Source organism: Ailuropoda melanoleuca, chromosome 3 (genome assembly GCF_002007445.2).
Source record: "Ailuropoda melanoleuca isolate Jingjing chromosome 3, ASM200744v2, whole genome shotgun sequence".
Classification (NCBI taxonomy): domain Eukaryota; kingdom Metazoa; phylum Chordata; class Mammalia; order Carnivora; family Ursidae; genus Ailuropoda; species Ailuropoda melanoleuca.
In genome coordinates, this window is record NC_048220.1 from 53,106,076 (window position 1) to 53,123,721 (window position 17,646).

At 34.2% G+C, this 17,646-nt stretch overlaps 1 protein-coding gene across 3 annotated transcripts in view; it reads right to left on the reverse strand.

Moving 5' to 3' along the window:
* Positions 1-17,646, reverse strand: part of AP3B1 (adaptor related protein complex 3 subunit beta 1) — a 263,254-nt gene that overhangs the window by 20,450 nt on the left and 225,158 nt on the right. For all 3 annotated transcript variants that reach the window (XM_034656409.1, XM_002920289.4, XM_034656410.1), the window contains 2 exons: positions 15,028-15,259; positions 10,473-10,557 (listed from right to left, as the gene is read on the reverse strand). In XM_034656409.1, coding sequence (XP_034512300.1) covers positions 10,473-10,557; positions 15,028-15,259 — 317 coding nt within the window. The remainder of the gene's footprint in view (positions 1-10,472; positions 10,558-15,027; positions 15,260-17,646) is intronic.

The window sequence follows — 17,646 nt, forward strand, 5'->3', positions numbered from 1 at the left end:
AGGGAGAAAATGTGTGTGTCAAATAATGCAAAGAGGAATAAAAAGCAGCAAGTGTGACTGTGGACCTAAGCAAGGCAGTTCAGATGGAAGGAAGAATGCAGAATGCCATGAGTTGAAGGGTGACTGAGAAGACTGAAAGATGGGACAGAAAGCACTGAAGCTTCATGAGGATGCAGAGGTAAAGAATGCTTAATGAAACCTGAGCATGTTCATGGGCTGAGGGGAAAGAGCCAATGGAGAGGAAGAAACTAAGGAATACCTGATAGGGCGAGGCCTTAGAAGAGGTAAATGAGCATGGGATTAATAGCACAAGAAGAGGGTGAACCAGTTAGCCAGCAGGATGCGTCTTCCCAAAGCAGCAGAGGAGAAGTGGTTAAGACTGCGAGAAGCATTGAGGGTAAGGCTCTTGAAGGATGAGACTACACCTGATATAGTGGAAGGCTAAGTCATATTAGAAGAAATATGTAAAGACTGATGGAGTAAATGGATAAGTGTGTGTGTCTATACACACGTACACACATGCACACACATATACTTTATATATATACAATTTATGTGTAATATATTATAAATATATGAGCTGTGTGGCATATATAATATATATAAATATATTTATACATGTAGGGAGGGCATGGTAGAAATATTTTACTAATAGAGGAATATAATTAAAACAGGACTACTGGGTGAAATTATATTTATTATACTATCGTTACTTGTATTTTCTTTTTAATTACAAATGAAATGAATCCTTCCCAACAGTCCTGAAGGATACGATCTGTGCCACTGATTAAAGGTAGCTGTATAAGGGTGCGTGGGTGGCTCAATCAGTCAAGCGTCTGCCGTTAGCTCAGGTCATGATCCCAGGGTCCACTGGGCTCCCTACTCAGCAAGGAATCTGCTTCCCCCTCTTCCCCTGCCTCCTCCCCACAACCTTGCTCATGATCTCTCAATTTCTCTCTCTCTCAAATAAATGAATACAAGCTTAAAAAACAAAACAAAACAAAAAACCAAAGGTAGCTGTACAGCTCTGACTCACAGGGAGAAGGGTGGGAGAGCAGGGAAGAAGGGAAAGACTTGCTTTCCAAAGCATATATGAAAATGTAGGTGGGTAAGCAGCAGGTTTAAGTTTGGGGGGGAAAAGTGATCCTGAAATTTCCCCACTAGCAATCTGCAATCAAGTACTCAACTTGACTGGGTACGTTTTGCTTTTGTTGCTTTTGGCTAATGATATTTTATTTTCTGTAGCTGGTAAAATGGTTAAAGTTATGTATGAAAAACTAAGGACAAAAGTTCATCCAAAATAGGTCTTATGAAGGCAAATGTAAATAAAATTCGAACACTGTTGTGGCAGATATTACTTGCTGTTTTTTTAGTATTTATTTTTTTTCTTCTTTCCTGACATAATCCTGACTTTGTTCAGGTAAACAATGTGCCCAACGGAAACATTATATCTCTCAGCCTCTCTTGTGGCTCTGAGTGTCTGAGTGATCAAGTAACCCAGTTACAACCAATGAAACATAAACAGAAGTCCACCGGGGGTTTCTGGGAAAGTTTGGCTTTTCCAACACAGACATGGCTCCTCTCTCCATGTCACTTTGTTTTCTCCTTTTTTTTTTTTTTAGTCTGGAAGGCAGATAGAAGCCTGAAAGTAGAGCAGCCATATTGTGACCATGAGGACAGGCAGGCACATGCTAATGAAATTAGCACATGAAAAAAAAAAAACAACCTGCTGGAAAGACCCAGAAGACACTGTGGAGCTACTTCAGCATCTCTTAACTGCTGACCTCTGTTCTTGTACTAGCAGAATAATAAACCCCATTTGGTTAAGAAACCCCCGTTTGGGCTTCTGTTACACACAAGTGAATGCAAAATCTAACTAATGTAACTAGCATTTAACATACTTCATAAGCCAGTTTTAGCTTCTAAGCAAGGTTTGGCTTAGAATGGAGTAAGGTGGAATGTTCCCTCTTTACTTTGGGGGAAACTTTACTTTCATTTATATTTTTATTAGTGTTCATTTATATTACTACTCTAGGATGTCCGCCATAGTTTTCTATGTGCCTCCTTTTCTACCATTTTGCCCTTTTTTGTTGGTTTCTTCTCTCTCCTTACAGCTTTCCTTCTCTTTCCCCCTCACCTCTTTTTCTTCTCATCTCCCTTTGGTTGAATGTGGGGCTAAACATAGATATCTTGGCAGGGATAGAGAATGGTGAAAATGAGTAATGATACATGTTCATGTACTGGAATTAATAGATCAACAAAGTACTATTATTAGGCAGCTCTAAAAAGCCTAGTTACATGCGATCAAATGGCATGATAGTTTAATGTAATACAAGATTTACCTGTTATATTTAACTGTAATGCACATACTTGTACTACATACAATTTTATTTAACAAACTCCCGCGATCCAAATTGGTATAATTTCTAGGTAAGAGAAAATGTGCAAGGAGTCTAACCATTGTGAAACTCAAGTTTCCTTATCTATGAAGTTAAGAAAAATGGCACTTACCTTGTAGGCTACTTCTAATGATTAAATGAAACAACATAGCCAATATGGTGCTTAATCCCATAACAGATACTCAAAACCTACATTTATAATAGGGTTGTATCATAATTTATTTCAGCATTTCCCTATTGAGTCTCATTTGCAATCTTCCCTACTGCAAATAATGCTTACTTGATACCCTGACTAGATCTATTTTCTTCTGCACAAGCACCAATATTTCCCTAGGCCTGATACCCTGAAGAGGACACTGTTAAGTAGTAGAGTATGAACATTTAGCATTTTGGTAGGGTCAAACTGCCCTTTAAGTGGTGTCAATTAAAGTCCCATGGACAGTATATCACAATACATGTCTCTACCTTATCAATGTCAGATACTAAACTTATTTAAAAATTTTGCCAATCTGGCGAAATGTTTTAATTTTGATTTCTCTACCAGTGATGTTAAACATCTCATGTTTATTGGCCATTTGCATTTCTTTTCTTGTAAACTGCCTAACCTTAGCCTTTCTCCACCTTTCTACTGAATTCCTTTATACTGATTGTGATTCCTTACACATTCTGGTTGTTAAACTTTTGTCTGCTACATATGCTGCAATACTTTCTCACCATCTCTCACCTGTTATGGTATCTACTTTTTCTTCTTTGTAGAGATGTTTAAAATTTTTAATAGTTAAACATGATCATTTTTCTATTTATCTTTCTGAGTACTGTATTTTACTTAAGATGTTTGCCCCCAAAGAGTATGAAAACATTTGTGTATATTAAATACATTTGTAATTTTTTATGATTTATGACATTTTCTTTTCCAGATTAATTTAAAAAAAATTGTCAAGTTCCCTGAAAAACCCTACTGGAATTTTGCCTATAATCACACTAAAGTTGACGATTAATTGGAAGTGAAAGTACTGTCTCCCACTTAGGAATATAGTATATGTATTATTTTACTTATATCTTCTTTTCATGCCCTTCAGGGAAGTTTCAGGTATTTTTTTTTTTTAATTCCTATGTGGGTACTTCCTGTTAATTTATTCCTTTTGCTATTCTTAGAAATAGAATAATTTTGGGGCGCCTGGGTGGCACAGCGGTTGAGCGTCTGCCTTGGGCTCAGGGCGTGATCCCGGCATTATGGGATCAGGCCCCACATCAGGCTCCTCCGCTATGAGCCTGCTTCTTCCTCTCCCACTCCCCCTGCTTGTGTTCCCTCTTGCTGGCTGTCTCTATCTCTGTCAAATAAATAAATAAAATCTTTAAAAAAGAAGAAGAAATAGAATAATTTTATTTGTAATGTTTTAAAATTGGTCATTCCTGTTATATAGAAATGTTAATGATTTCCATTTAATGATTTGTACCTTTCTAAACTCATTAATTAGACTTTCTGTTGATTCTAAGACTTTCTAGGTTGATAATTATAGTGGATAAAAATGATAATTCAGTCTCTTCCTTTCTAGGATTTCTACCTCTGTTTTTACTTGTTCTATAATAGCTAGAACTTCCATATAATGTGAACTAGTGTTGAAAATGGGTAAAACCTTCTTTTGCTTTTCTGACTCAAAAGAGAATGCTTCTGCTATTTCATGTGGTAATAGGTAACTTGTAAGGCCCAGAAATTGTTTGAATTTACAACACCAAGTGGTATGTACACTCGTGTGCTATCCTTTCAGGTTTTAAAATCGGGGTGGGGGCGCCTGGGTGGCTCAGTTGGTTAAGAGTCTGCCCTCAGCTCCAGTCATGATCTCCAGGTCCTGGGATTGAGCCCCATGTGGGGCTCCCTGCTTAGTGGGAAGTCTGCTTCTCCTCCCTGCCCCCCCAGCCCCGCTTGTGCTAGCTCTCTCTCTCAAATAATAAACAAAATCTTTAAAGAATAAATTAAAATAAAATTGGGGTGATACTGAACTTTATAGAATGACATGGATACTTTCCTTATTTTTCTCTGATCTAGAAAAGTTTAAATAATACAGAGATTATCTCTTTTCTGAAGTTCTGGAACAATTTAATCAATTTTATTCCTAACATGTTTTTTCCATGAAACCATTCATTTCATCTAAATACTCTAATTCATTTGTATAGAAAATAATTCTATAGAATAACAGAGTATAATATTATTTTGTAATTCATAAGATCTTGTTTTTTACCACCTTCCTCTTTTCTTTCTTATGTCTTTTTTTAAAATCTGTAATCATATTAGCCTGAAGTTTTTCTATTTTTTTTTGTACATTCCATCCTTTTTAAAAAATATGTATTTTTTGTAGTCAGGAAAAAAAGGAATTCTTTGCAAACACATATATCTTAGATCAAGCCAGGTAAGTGAATTATTGAAATTTTGTGAAGTTATGTGTATATCTATATTTACCTGAATGTTTATCTAAATATCTACCTTCCTCTTTGATTTGTTAACAAATGGCTTTGTCAATTTCTCCAGAATTTCATTACTTTTTGTTTTATGTATTTATAAAGCTATGTTACTGAAAAGTTTGTAATTTATATTCTTGTAGAGGATTGCAACAAACAGGACGTTTTCTTAATATGAAGTGCTTTTAAAATTTTTTTAGTGTTAGTATTGTCCCATTTTCTTTTTTATCACCTTTCTGATAATAAACATACACACATACTTATATATTTCATTTTGTTATCCTCAATTTTTCTTTCATTCCTCTTTTTTAAAAATGATTTTATGTATGTATGTATGTATTTAAAGGAGGGGGTGGGCAGAGGGAGAGGGAGACAGAGAATCCCAAGCAGAATCCATGCTGAGTGTGGAGCCCAATGCAGGCCTCAATCTCATGACCCTGAGAACATGATTTGAGATGAAACTGAATCGGACGCTTAACCAACTGAGCCACCCAGGCGCCCCACTGTCATTCTCTTTTAAGGTGGGGTTCTTACAAACAGCGTATGTTCAATTTTGTTTTTACATATTTAATGTAATTGGAATTTACCCTACTGATATGAATCATGATTTCTAGTACGTGTGGTATGTGTGGCCCCTTCCAGCCACATTTTGTGTTGTATTTATCCTGTTTTTTCCTTCTCCTTTGTTAAACTGATTAAGTTTTAATCACTCCTTTTCTTCTTACCTCTAGTCATTTGGGGTTATTATATCTCATATTCCCATTATTTTAGAGGGTAGCTTTAATATTTTAAATCATTATATTTAAGCTTTTTTTTGCCATCAATCAATCTTTTTGCCAAACACCAAACACCATCATTCCTTCTCAAACTTGTCTATGTTGGGATTTTGGTTCCAGTTTATTATTAAAATTTATTTTCTACATTTTGTGTGAATGATTATTTTACACACTGATAGGTTTTACAGGTAGAATTCTTTGTCTATTACTTCTTTTTGGACTCTGGGTTTTTCTCTGTTTCACATTAAACAAAGGTTTTTACCACAGTATATATTTGAGTAATCCTTTCAAAGAAAGGGTCTGTGGGTGGTAAACTGATGGAATCTGCTTGTCTGAAAAATGCCTATTTGGTTTCCTTAAAATTTTAAAGGTCATGTTCTTTGCCTTCTGGCTACCAGAAATGATGACAATATTGATGAGAGATCTAATTCCGTTCACATTCTTGTTCTTTTTCAGGTAAGTTGCTTTTTTCCCCCACTCTGTAAGCTACTACCGGGGTTTGCTCCTTATCAAAAATTTCACCAGAATATGGTCTTTCTGATTGTCGATCACATTCATCCTACTTGACCTCTGATGGGTCCTTTCAATCTAAAGGCTTGTGCATTTCTTTTGCTTGGGAAATTTTTTCTTCTAATTTTATTGAATTATTTCTTCCATTATTTCTTCTCTTTCCTTCTGGATTTATTAGACAAATTGATTCTTTTAACCTTTCTTGCACGGTTTCCATTTCTTTTTTCTCTCTATTCCAGTTGATTTCACTGACTTGCTCTTCCAGAACACTAAATCAGTACTCAGCTGTGTGCTATTATGCATTTACTGAATTTCTTTTGGCACTACGTTTTCAAATTTCTAAGAATACATTTAAAATTTTCTAATTGCTCCTTTTCCAAAACAAGCAATGTGTTCTTGCTTTGTAGATGTAGTGTTCTCTTAGATTAGTTATAATTTTTAAAGCAATCTCTTCTCTTTCTCAAATTGTCTAATTCCTTCATGGTGAGTCTTTGTAATGACCGTGAGCCTTCCCTTTCAAATTGATGCTTCCCCTCAAAAGTCTGGTTCTCCTAAGCTGTGCATTTATATTCATAATGAAGGACTGGCTTAATTAACACACACAGCAAGTCTGCTATCTATTGGTTTTATTTATTTTAAAGATTTTATTTATCTGAGAGAGAGAGAGACAACATGAATTGGGCGGGGGGAGGAAGAGGGTGAGGGAGAAGCAAACTCCCTGCTGAGCACAGAGCCCAACATGCACCTCCATCCCAGGACCCTGGGAGTCACCCAGGCACCCCTATGAGCTATATTTTAGACAAGTTTCTTACTCTTACTGTGCCTCAGTTTATTCGTCTCTAAAATGGGATAGTAATATTTATCTCTTGGGAGACTGTTCTGAGAATTAAATAAGTTAACACTTGCAACACAAGTGTTTATAAAAATGCCCAGTACACTGCAATTGTTTGATACACAGTATTACTACTGTGGGTTTCCTCTCCTCTGGTGGGCTAACTTATGTTTCCTTGTGGGTGAGACATGACTGGTTACATGGATATGAAGTTGGGAGGCAGACAGGCAATGGCCTTATCTTTCCAACAACAGGTTTAAGAGTGACTCTGCTCTAGTGGTAGAGAACTGAGAATATTACTCCCTTGGATAGAACTGCGTTTCATCCCATCTTGACCATCCCTGCCTCCTTCCCACAAACTCAAACTGCTGTTGTCTTAGACCCCCACATCAGCACCAAAAGTCCTTCCAGGAAAGTAGTTCATTTTCCTTACAGTGTAATTTTTAGGTCTCTGACTAAATGTGAATGTTGCCTGCTGCTAGGGTAAGGCTGGAGAACTGGGGTTTGCAAGTAGTTCTTTGATCTCCCGATGACTGTCTTACTCTTAACCTTTTTTTTTTTTTAAAGATTGATTGATTGATTGATTGATTAGACAGCCAGCGAGAGAGGGAACACAGGCAGGGGGAGTGGGAGAGGAAGAAGCAGGCTGCCAGTGGAGGAGCCTGATGTGGGGCCCGATCCCAGAACACTGGGATCACGCTCTGAGCCGAAGGCAGACGCCCAACGACAGAGCCACCCAGGCACCCCTACTCCAACTTTTCACTTGTTCACTTTGTGCTTGATATTCTGCTAGATTTGTTCCTACCATTGTTTTCTTGGGCGAGTATTTTGCTCTGTGGTTTTTATTTTCTCTGTTATTGTTTATATGCCACCATTTGCTTTCTAAATGCCAACAATTCTTCACAATTTCTGGTGAGCTAATGACATTCTTTCATTTTGTTTTTAGTACCCATTCTCTTTTAAAGAATGTGCTTCTGTCTTGTTAGTAGATTTGGGGCAAAAAAGGCTGGTGGATCCTAGTGCTCAGCCCTCTACCTTGAGCCAAGACGTACTATTTTTCGTACCAGTTACCACATTAATATCTGCTGATCATAAGCATGAGACCTGTTTATGCACTGCATCTACGTTTAGAGAGATACATTTATGTATATTATACACATTTTAAATCTCAATAAATTCAATCAAGGACTTAATTTGATGACCATTTAAAATGTAAAGCAAAAAAAGACAGGACTTAATTTGATGACCATTTAAAATGTAAAGCAAAAAAAGCGACATTAACACTTATCAAGTATTCATATAATGACATATAATAGTTCTATCTATATATGTATCATATAGCTATAATGTATACAGTTAATCTAGAGACTAAAGTAGAATCATTTTATTCTTATTTCTTTTAATAAATACAAGTGTATCTGAAAGGCTTATAGTCCATGTTCTTAGCATTTCTGAAGGCTTCTTACCAAATATGCTCTTATTACCCATAATTTTACCTATCAATTTGTATAATGTATTTCAAGGAAAAAATTCAATATCAGCCATTCTTGCTTTTTTTCCCTTTTTATTGAACTATCAAGACTAATACAGCACATCACTAAGCAAAAAGTGCTATTTACTATGCAAAAGGCACAGTTAGTGATTGGCATCTAAGACCAATTGATCTACCCATTACTGCTATCTCCCTACCCCCACTAGCACTACTATGAAGCTATTGATTTAAACACTGTCGATCGGTTTCCATTTTCTGATTTTGGGCAGGCCAATTAAGAAAGTGAGTAATTGTGATTACATTGCTTCAGGATCAATTACATTTGATGCAAGACAAAGTGTTCTTTTTGAAACATACAAAAAAATTTTTTTTTGATCTAGTCTGTTTATGCATTCAATAAAATCTAAAATAATTTATACAGTCACAACAGGAAAAACATGTTAATATAAGTGCTTATAATAGCTAAGGTTATTTTCTACGTAACATAAATTCATCATTTTCCTAAAATTAGTTTAAAAGAAATTGAGAAAAAATTGTTCATATACACTCCTCAATGTAGGACAAAAAAAATCAAATACTACCTACATACTTATCCCTAAAAGGACTTAGTTAATTAAAAGATAAAATGCAAATCTTGTCCAATGGACTACAGAGGAAATCCCCGTAATGAAAATATATTTAAGAACCCCCACCTCATTATATAGAAATACAGCATGTTCTTTATATAAATTGATAAGAAAAAATAATTTTTTTACTTCTTAATTTTGCCCCAACTTGGTGCATGAGCTTTGTCATTGGGCTCACATTGTTGAAATCATTAAAATGAATATACCTCTGGTGTTGGAGGCAAATCTATTTAGAGTGATGTTACTCATAGTCTTGTGCTCAGTAATATTGATCTGTGTTGTTTGTCTAATAGAAAAATAATAAACAATTACTAGGCAATGTTGGGAAAAGTAATCAGTTTTTATATATCGCTAATATAGCAGACCTCCCAAAACATAAAGGTGATGATCTGCATAAAATCAATGTGTTATGCTACATTGCTTATATTCATCATTGCAGGTTCTCAGCAATAAATGGTACAATATTAGGCCTGAATTACTGGTAAACTGAATAGGTACATGCAAAAGAAAAGTTCACTATATTTAATCCATAAATTTATCTAAAAATGTCTATTTCTTAAACTCGGTGATTTTTATCATAACAAATTCTGTTGTAAGCTAGCTAAAATTTAGATAAATAAAATGTTTCAATTCTTGTTAGAATAAAACAAAGCAACTTCAAATCAAAGTAACAAATCATATCCTAGATCAGAGAAATGTAAGAGTTCAAAAATAATTCTTAAAGATGGATGAATATAGCTTTGTATTAATTTGCTAATTATTTCTGGACTGCATCAGAAATGTATAAAACATTACATGAAAATGATAGCAATAAAATCCAATCCTAGAAAGGTTCTTTCAAACAGTATTCACCCATGAATACTTTGCCAAACTGCATAAATGTTCCCTTTCAAGTTTTATCAGAGGCAGTAAAAAGGGGAAAAAATAAAGTAAAAAGGGAAAAATGTATGAGTTTAGGTACTGACAGAATCAATACTTCTCTACTTAAGAGGCTCAAGATAACATAAAGGATATTTCAAAAAATATCTTCTCTGGGCTATTTAATATTACTAAAATTTTTAATTTCTCCTGAATTTTCTTCATGAATTTTTTTTTAAATTGCAGGGTTAATAATTAAAAAAATAATTTAGCAGTAGCTTCTTATTTTAACTGTGAATTTCAATCATATAGGGCAGACTGTAATAGTTAGCTGTGTAACAAATACTAAAAATACATATATTACAATTTGTACAAGTATTCCACTGTAGTCTAAACATTGCCAGAGAAAAGCACATCTGTTTAAATGTTTTGTCTCTCAAGGAGAAAAGCTGTTGAAAGCCTAGCTTTTGATCTGCTATCCTTTACAGATAATATAAAATACAGGAGAACAATTGAACTTACCACAACTGGAAACTGGCAGTCTGAGTGGAATCACAAAAGTCAATACCCATTGAAACAGTAATGGATCCCTCAGGCTCAAGAGATTCTAGGAAATAAGATAATTTAGACATGAAAACATGGAGGATGTGAAAAAGAGGCAAAATGAACCCTGAAAACTTATGTAATGTTTGTAGTCTGGTTAAAACAGTCAAATTTAATGATGGCTTATAAGAACAATTTCAAACTAAGAATATTAAAGCAAATTATAAAGTAATTTCACTATTCTGCTAGAAGGTTTTCTTTTCCATAACTTAATTCTGCATGTATTTCTGTTTCAGAAATATATCATTTCATGTTTTACGATATTGTCTTTATAGGTATTGAAGGTGAGAAGGAAATAAATGTATTCCAACTTATAAAGGACTCTCCGGGTGCTTTTAAGGGATTTTGTACTTTGAACTATGGAATATTTATTCTAGATATAAAAAGTAAATTTTAAACAATGTCCCAAAGTTCAAGTGGAAAATTTAAAAATGCAAATTAAAGCAAAGTTGAAAGAAGAAATTAATTTGTATTCAGAAATTAACCAAGACAACTTGCATTTCAGGAACTAAAATAATAAGTCTAATTGCATTAAAGAATTACTGGAAGAAAATTTAGTAGCAGATTAGATTATCATGAGAAAACAAATAATAAAATGGTATCTTAGAGGTTTAGAATTTCTGAAGCTTCATCTATCAACTAACCAAGAATGGGAAATAACTGTATCAATAGACAATACCAGTACTTTTCAGTTGACAATGATAAAACTTAAGACAAACAACAATGTTTTATTCTGCTTATGATTCCAAAGTTTGGCTATACATTAGAATAAGGAGGGATCTTAAATATATAGTATAACATATATAATAATATAGAATAAATATGTATTTATATAAAAATACATGTTAAATATGTATTTATATATTAGTATAAATATTTAGTATAAATATTTAAGTATATATATTTATACAGAAACCATCCATTTTTAATTTTCACTTTGCTTGAAGTCTTCAGTATAACTGCAGTCATACTGTACAGAAGCTTTATATTTACCTTTATTCTGTATATATCTTAATAAGATGTAGTTATATTTTAGCAAGGACACTCTAATCTAGTAGACTATGACTACTGAAGGGCTTATTGATAAGTATGGTTTGCCAATTAATGCTAACCGTAACAGAAATGATGGTACACATGGGACAAATAATAATTCAATAAGCTTAATATACTAAGAAGTATATTTAGGTCTCACAGGTTCAGTGAAGATCAGGCTTATAAGAGGGTAATTGTTTGATGCTGATTTTAAAATGTTATTGCTTTGCTAGTGGTATGTATGTTGGTTTGCTGATTCCAATTTGAATTTCATTTGTTTATAAACCTAAAATTTATCAGGATGCTTCATAAGTACCAGAAGACTTGCTGCCTAAATCTTTAGCAAACAGGCTTTAATGTAGAGCAAGTAACTGCAATGATATTCTTCTTACATTTCTCCTAAAGCTACACCTTACCTTATCAGTTCATAGCTCTGTCAGTCACACTGCTTAGTCATATACTTTAGTGACCCCTTAATGCTTTCTTCTGTGCCATAGATATATTGGGGTTTGGTCTTGTTTGCGGCTGACACATAGGTAGCAAACACTGCCATTGCCAAAACGTGATGGCATTCATGATTTAAATCTCACTACATCATGTATCCTTGTAATTCGTTTGACAAAGTGACAGTTCTCAAGATGCCTTGTTGATAGCCCTCTTTGACACAGTTTGGTACCATCTTCAGTCTTAAGATAATTAACTGTGAGCTTAGTGCCACGCTAATTCTGGAGGACAGCTTATGATCAATGGCATGTTTTATTATATGAATGCTTCAAGAGCAAAGCGATCAGCATAAAATTATTCATCTAATGGATTTATATTATTTGAAGCCTACTACACTGGGAAAGTTTACTCAATTAGGCGTATGTATTTGGATACTACCTCTGGATCAGTGCTATACAGAAACGGCTGAAAAACACGGGCTCTATTTTACCACACCATTAATAATGAAAAAAGAAATCACACAGGCTGCCACTAACTTTGATGTGACAGTTGTACAGTAACTAGTGAAATATTAACTGAGCTCAAACTTGTCAATTGTTAACATAAAGTCAGTGGATATAGTGCAGAGAGCCTAAGGCGTGTGTGTGTGTGTGTGTGTGTGTGTGTGTGTGTGTGTGTGTGTGTGTTTTAAATCTCTTATGTACTTGGTCTCTTTGGGAAAAATGGCACGGCACATTATTCCTAATACTCTTGTAAGAAATATAGTTTCAAGCTAAAGGCAGGAGAAAATCCAGACCAAAGTCATTACATATTATAGACGAAAAGAAAATAGACTGGTGACAAATAAGAAAGCTGTTGGACTCCTTAACATATGCGTATGCGTTTATTAAATAAGCGTCTTACTTCCCTCATTTCACAAAACATTAAAATAGTGTTTGTTCTTTCTTGTATCCTTAAGATGTGGACTAATTAAGATATATCATACTCTGTAACTCTACTGTAATCTACTGATAAAAGAGAGTAGGTGGTATTACTTCATGGGAAAGAATTCTGTTATCTTGAGGGTATTCAATAAAATGCCAACAAAGTGAATAAAACATTACAGTCATAAAAGTTTGCCTAAGAAAAGAAAAGCCTATGGCTAGTACTGAGGCAATGCTATACATTCATATTTTATTTCTGTGTTAAGGCTATACTATGAAATTTATTGTATTTATTTCTTCTATTCTACATAGGCCAACAAAAGGTCAACTCATCCACTCATTATGCCAACTCAAAGAAATGTTAATACTGTTCTACTGTTTTAACCTTTGGCTAACATTTTCAACCTTCAGACAATTCATTTATCAGCTGCTTGACATTTCTTAAACTAAACTAATTTTTTAACTAGGTAAAAAATGCTGGATTTTAAGCACTAAAAAAAGAATACAAATTGGGATATTCTAGAACTCCTTACCAATATATTAACTTCACAAAGTAATTAAATAAAAATCAGGGCACTCTGTATTCATTAAATGGTGTTTAAATTACCAAATTATCTTTAAAGGTGTATTAAAAGTGGGTTCTAAAGTCAAATCACTTTAACTACTTTGGTTGCTTATAAACATCTACCGTATGTCATCTGTTAGGAATTGTTTTATTCCTTCGTATGAAAACATAACACAAAGAATGACTTCCTTTACTGAATGACTCATAAAACTATAGCAGAGAATTCAACAATGTCAAAGAGCTCAGGTGAAAATGAAGAAAAACAGAATAGTTATTTAAAATAATGGGTAAAGAAGGCACACTTTCCTAATTAAAAGGTTTTGCTCAACTAAAGTATTATAAAAGGGAACTATTTGGATCTTTCTGATAATATCTCAAAGATTCAATGACAGAAAATTTACATCCGTTTTAATTGATATTATTGCCTGAAGCTTCTCCCAACTGAACTCTAGGACTGTTTTCACTTGGACAAAACAGAAAAAATAGAGGTAGATATTCTAATTATTATATTAAACTCAAAGTAACATACAACTGTTTCACTTAATTTTTGAAAGGTATATTTCTGGTAAAATACTTAAAAAACAGAAGGAGATGACAGTTGATGAGCATGGAGGTGACCTGGGAAGTTCAAGGGGCATCTAAAGTGGGAGCCCCTTCTGCATCAGTTGGTGGTGCTGCAGGTGGGAATAAAGGACCAGGACTGTCATATCTTGTGCTTTATTGCCAAAAGTGAGATTTCTGGGTTTGTTTTTTAATGTAAAAACATCCTGATTTCTAAATGGTAGCAAAAGATTAAAAATATTTAAAAACAGGATGTGTATAAATACTAGTAATACACTACAGGCAATTTTATAGTGTATGCTTGGAAAGGAGGACGAACAGAATAGCAGACATCCTCTCAGCCTTTGCTCTCTTCACTTCTCAATTTATGGAATGTGAAAAGAAACAGGGAAGGGGAGATGGGATTCAAAAAGGCAGACTACACCCAGGCCCGAAAGAAGCTGGCCAGGAAGAGCAGCAGAGCGAAGGTGACAACAGAAAGAGAGGCAATTTTGTTTCTTCAAATGCATTCTTTCATCACTACTGGTACATTTTACCATTGCTGGCACCCAATTCACTAAGATCAAAGAAGTACATTCATTTTGTATGATAAATTCAGTTTAAAAAGGGAAAACAAATAAAAACTGACTAAATTGATAAATATAGACAATAAAATAATATGCATTTTACTTTAGTTTCAAAACAAATATATTTAAATATCAAATATAAAGTTTTAAATGAGGGGCGCCTGGGTGGCGCAGTCGTTAAGCGTCTGCCTTGGGCTTAGGGCGTGATCCCAGCGTTCTGGAATCGAGCCCCACATCAGGCTCCTCTGCTGGGAGCCTGCTTCTTCCTCTCCCACTCCCCCTGCCTGTGTTCCCTTTCTCCTGTTCTCTCTCTGTCAAATAAATAAATAAATAAAATATTTAAAAAAAATAAAATAAAGTTTTAAATGAAAATTAGTATTTACCTATTGGATTAAAAACATGCATTTGCATGCCCATAGGAAGTTTCTTCCCCCCTATGTGGATATTTTCTATCTTCCGATCGGTAGTATTATTCAATGTTATTTGTACAGAGACCATCTTATCACCAAAAATACAAGGCTGTCTTGGAAAGAAATAATGGGCAGCTAGTCCTCTTCCACTCATTCGATGAAGCAGCACGTGAGTTTTCACTGGTACAAAGACAGGAGTACTGACCTATTGCACATTGGGAAAACAAAGATGAATTAGTGAATATAGTTATTCTTTTAGAAAATGTAAAAAATTATATAACATTTGACTCCTATTTTTCCTAAAGTATTATATAAACCACAATAACAAATATCATACCCATAAACATTAAGTTAGGAATTATATAAAAATGTGAAGAAAATGCCCTCAGAACAGCATTAAAATTTTTTGTACTCTGCAACATACATTAAAATATTTTGATAATATGTGCCTAATAAGAATAAGCTGTTATATATTCAATTTTTTTAGAGTTTATAAACTTTGTTAGTTTTGTTCCTAGGTACACTACATTTGGGCATCTTGCTAATTTTCTTATTAGTTTTAATAGTTTGTCAGTTGATTTTCTCAGATTTTTTAACTGTAAGATAGTATCATCTACCAATAATGAACACCTTACACCTTCATCTCCAATCTCAACTCCTTGAACTTTTTTCACCTTGAGTTTCTTTCACCGTAAAATGAAGACTATCACCTTCTTTAACGTGGTTTCTTCCTTTGCTTTAATGATGAAAAAGATCTTCCCTACATTGAGCTCAGGTAAACTATTCACTTACATTTTCTTCTAGAGCTCTCATGGCTGCAATTTTTAATTTGCATGGAACTGATTTAGATAAACTGACCTCTATACTTATTTTTTTTCTCCAAATACTTAGCCAATTGCCTGAACATGATTTAATGATTAGCTTTTCCTCAGTGAATTAAATACAAACATTCTGATTATTTATGTACTTGGAGACATTTATGGACCCTGATTGACTTGTTAAACCAGTACCACACTGTTTTATTTCTTACAGCCCTACAATATGATTCAATTATTTGGCAAAACAAAGTGTCTTTTATCACTCCATCCCCTACTGCCCCACCAGTATTTTCTTGGGTATTTATCTCTTTATATCTTTCTGTTGAATTTTAGCCTCTTTTAGTAAAATTCTCCCCTCAATCTTGAGTGGATTCAGAGGGAGCATATTAAATGAAGAAACACAGTCCTTTCTAATATGAATGTGATGGCTATCTTTCCATTCAAAGTCAAAGTACTGTACGTGGCTTGACCTGACATGGCAAGCTTTTTTAAAAAATCAATTTGTAATTAAACAGGCCTAATCAAGATTTTTTCCTAGAAAGTGTGCTCTCCCCAACTAGATTTTCTTTCTTTTTTTTTTTTTAAAGATTTTATTTATTTATTTGACAGAGATAGAGACAGCCAGCGAAGAGAGGGAACACAGCAGGGGAGTGGGAGAGGAAGAAGCAGGCTCATAGCGGAGGAGCCTGATGTGGGGCTCAATCCCATAATGCTGGGATCATGCCCTGAGCCGAAGGCAGACGCTTAACCGCTGTGCCACCCAGGCGCCCCCCAACTAGATTTTCTATTATGATTTTGAGTACATTTTAACCTATTCAACATGTTCATCATGCCGATGGTACCTGATGACATTAAAACTTAATATTAGTTATTTAAAATTCATCAACAAAAATCCAAGAGTTAAATATTATATATACAAAATGATAAGCAGTGTCTTCTAAGCATCACTAAAATGTAGTATTCCTTCTCCAGAAGCTCAACTTGTAAGAGCGAGCAATTTCAAATAATCGCCTTAAAAAGGCACAAAAGAGCTTATTTATTAAACATAACAAATAACTGAGTACATTTTAAATTCTGGCTATCTAAAGTATTGCAGCAACTGTCTTATGCATTCTACTTTGGCCTTTTGAGGATGACAGCAGTCTAGCATTTTAAGTTTTCAAAGCACTTTTTTTTCTAAGCATAGGTTCTTTTCTATGTGTAAAAATTATTTTCAAAACTCTTTTGTTTCATTGCTCACACTAAGTTCTATTTCCTTTGCAAATTCTGTAGAGTTCAGTAGCATAACCCAAGACAGCAATCCCTGGCAGGGAACATTCATTTAAGGATATAATGGACATCATAAAAATAAGCAAACAGATACCGAATATGTATGTGTGTGTGTGTATGACTGCCCAAGTATATATACATATTTATAAATTTATACTTAGCAAAAATTTTAAATTCCCATGTCACTGAGGCTATGATAATCAACCTTAAACATAAGCCTTCAACTGGATAATCATATTTTTCAGTATCTTATGTTTACTCCTTTAATTAGATGATAACATACTGGAGACAGTAATTCTTATTTTATATTCTTCATTGTTCCAAAACACATTGTCATTAAATCATTAAATACGTGCTGATGGAGCCAGTTTTTCCTCTATGAAGACTCATAAAAGTTTGGGCAACACATAATATGAGGAAATAAAGTTGAAAGTTGGAAAGAGGCAATGTAGAGTAGTATAAGAAAAGGAGAAAAGAAGCAGGGGTCTGGTTTACAAGCAGCAAG